At 36.3% G+C, this 2,774-nt stretch overlaps 1 protein-coding gene across 1 annotated transcript; it reads left to right on the top strand.

Moving 5' to 3' along the window:
- Positions 1-595: 595 nt before the first annotated feature.
- On the top strand, positions 596-2,569 carry LOC140990523 (large ribosomal subunit protein uL6-like). The gene is made up of 3 exons (XM_073460247.1): positions 596-1,037; positions 1,993-2,115; positions 2,283-2,569. The coding sequence occupies exons 1-3, from the start codon at positions 663-665 to the stop codon at positions 2,367-2,369; spliced, it is 585 nt and encodes a 194-aa protein (XP_073316348.1). The 5' UTR covers positions 596-662; the 3' UTR covers positions 2,370-2,569.
- The last annotated feature ends 205 nt before the right edge of the window (positions 2,570-2,774 follow it).

Genomic DNA, 2,774 nt, shown 5'->3' with positions numbered 1-2,774 from the left:
GAAGGTTCCATAATAATAATAATAATAATAATAAGTACACAGTTGTAACTAGTAAGATTCATATCTTTCCGTTTTTATCGAAATCTATATTTAGTATTATTGTCGTAACTCGTAACTCAAACTTTTAAACCATAAACATTAATCGAAATATCACATTTTAAAAACTTTCATTACTCAACAATAGCAAGCACCTCTCCATCTGTTCAAAATTCTTCAAAACGCAAAGTCAGATATCATGGATCGATTTTATTTATTTTTTGCCTTGAGACGGATTTATTTGTAAGTTATAATAATTGATGAGTTCCTCAAAACATAATAAAATTGAAAACCATTGTGTGTGCACATATATATAAATTATATAATGTAGAAATTTTCGATTTAAAATAACAAAAATACGATCTCCAAAATTTGGAAAACACTTGATTTTATCCTTGAATTAGTTATTCATTAAAGTGTGAACCGAACAAGTATTGCCGGGCTTACACGAGGCCCGTAATTTGTTTTATTAGAGAACGTTAACGGCCCAATATATAGAAGGCCCACAAAAAATCTAGGGTTGCAGCGCAACCTGGGTATAAATTTTCTCCCCAAGGGATTCAACTTCCGCCATTTCCCCCACTTCACGCAGTGAGTCGAGAGAAGGAAGAAAACACTCGCGGAAGATGAAGACAATCCTCTCCTCCGACTCCATGGATATCCCAGAAGGTGTGAAGATCAAGGTGAAGGCCAAAATGATCGAGGTTGAAGGCCCCAGGGGAAAGCTCTCCCGCAACTTCAAGCATTTGAACCTCGACTTTGAGCTTATTACCGATGAGGCCACTGGCAAGAAGAAGCTCAAGATCGACGCTTGGTTCGGATCGCGGAAGACCTCCGCCTCTATCCGCACCGCCCTCAGCCACGTCTCCAATCTGATCAAGGGTGTCACCGTTGGATACCGCTACAAGATGCGTTTCGTCTACGCTCACTTTCCCATCAACGCCTCCATCACCAACACCGGGAAGTCCATTGAGATCCGTAATTTCCTCGGAGAGAAGAAGGCATGTCGTTTTTCGTGCATCGTTTATGATTCTTTTATGTTCGCTTGTTTTTTTGTTTCTTCTGGTGATGAGTTTGACTTTATTCGGTAATGTTTTTCTATGGTTGGATGTCTGGATATGTGGTGTGTTGTTGCATTTAGTTGTTCGAAGGGTTTTGATTGGATCAACGGTTGAGTGTCTTGGTTTTTGTTCTGGTGTTAATTAACTCATTTCCTCTCTGTTTCTGTTCGTTAGTGGTCGATTTCAGCAATATTTGGAATGTGGCCAGGTTCATGGTTTACTAAGTAAAATGTAGGTTCATCTTGAACTGTTGGTTCGATTAAAAGTGTTTTTTCCCTGGTTTTTAATGTTCAAATGATATATTTTTTTAGTCAGAATTGTTGTGATTTGCCTAAAGTTGAGTATCGGTTTCCAGGTAGAGTTGGAAGTATAAATGTGCAGCTTTGAGGATGTGTATTTAATCTTTTTAGCTGGAAAACGTGTTATAGTGCATTATGTTGCCATGTGCTGGTTAGAGTTCTTTTTATAATTATACATTTGGATTCTATTTTTGGATTTGATCTCTGCTATCTTTGGAATTATGTTTGCTGCAGTGGAACCTTGATATGTATTTAGTTCGTATTACTTATAATGTGTAGAAAACTATAGCTTTGATTGAATGGAATGAATGAAACATTTGAATTGATTCTCCGTTTGAAATACTTTACCCATCTTCTGAATTTATTATATGTATCATTTTCACGAGTGTGAATAAGTGATATGTACTTGTTCTATTTCTGGATTACATGCAAGTAATTGGTTATTCTTGATTTCCTATTACTTGTTCTAGGTGCGCACTGCTTAGATTACGTGAGTACCTTGCTGGTAGTTTATTTGTGTGATTATTGGCCTTTTATTGCTGAATCAATGCCAAGTTGAGCCAGTGTTTACATTTTCCTTTTATTGTTTACACCAGGTGAGGAAGGTGGATATGCTTGAAGGGGTTTCAATTGTGCGATCTGAAAAAGTAAAGGATGAATTGGTTCTGGATGGGAATGACATTGAGCTTGTTTCTAGATCCGCAGCCTTGATAAACCAGGTACACGAAGAATCTTTTTCTAAGAACTTAAATTTGTTTGGTCATCCACGTGAATATAATAATTCTTTCATCTAATATAATATATATGTTTGGGTTTGGATGAAGTACTTTATTTTGCCTTCTTCTCACGCCTTAACCTGAGACTGGTGTTTGTGTTTATTGGACAGAAATGTCATGTGAAGAACAAGGATATCCGAAAATTCCTCGATGGTATCTATGTTAGTGAGAAGGGAGCCATTGCTGAGGAAGAATGAGTAGTTAAGGCATAGGATTGCCCTTTGGATCGGTTCTTTTTTTTTTTTATTGAGCTTGTTTTTAATTTAATTAATGCTTGTTTGAGTATTTCCTTTGGACATTTTTTTTGAAGATGGATTTACATAGTTTTGTATCAAGAAATGCCTCTTGGCATGGTTGATTTGCCCCAATCAGTAATGAACCCTTGAAATTAGTAGCATAGGTCGTGTGATTTGTGTTTCGAGTAAAATATATGAGTTCGACTAAATATTGTTAGGTTGCGTTTGGGACTTCGGGTTTGCAGCTTTGAAATCCAAGACCCAAAATCCATTGCATTTATTTGGCCTAAAATAAGATAATGAATAGAAGTCCATATGTAGTTTAATTTAATATGTATTTGACGTGTTTGAGATTGTATTTGAAAT

The sequence above is a fragment of the Primulina huaijiensis genome, chromosome 12 (assembly GCF_012295235.1).
Source record: "Primulina huaijiensis isolate GDHJ02 chromosome 12, ASM1229523v2, whole genome shotgun sequence".
In the NCBI taxonomy this organism is placed as follows: Eukaryota; Viridiplantae; Streptophyta; class Magnoliopsida; order Lamiales; family Gesneriaceae; genus Primulina; species Primulina huaijiensis.
Note: the sequence above shows the minus strand (reverse complement) of the source record. Positions and strands in the feature narration are given on the sequence as shown.

Excerpts from the sequence above, each read along its gene's own strand:
- LOC140990523 (XM_073460247.1), top strand. The coding sequence starts at position 663 with ATGAAGACAATCCTCTCCTCCGACTCCATGGATATCCCAGAAGGTGTG. Across the intron at positions 1,038-1,992 it reads ATTTCCTCGGAGAGAAGAAG|GTGAGGAAGGTGGATATGCT; the intron begins GCATGTCGTTTT and ends TGTTTACACCAG. Across the intron at positions 2,116-2,282 it reads CCGCAGCCTTGATAAACCAG|AAATGTCATGTGAAGAACAA; the intron begins GTACACGAAGAA and ends TTTATTGGACAG.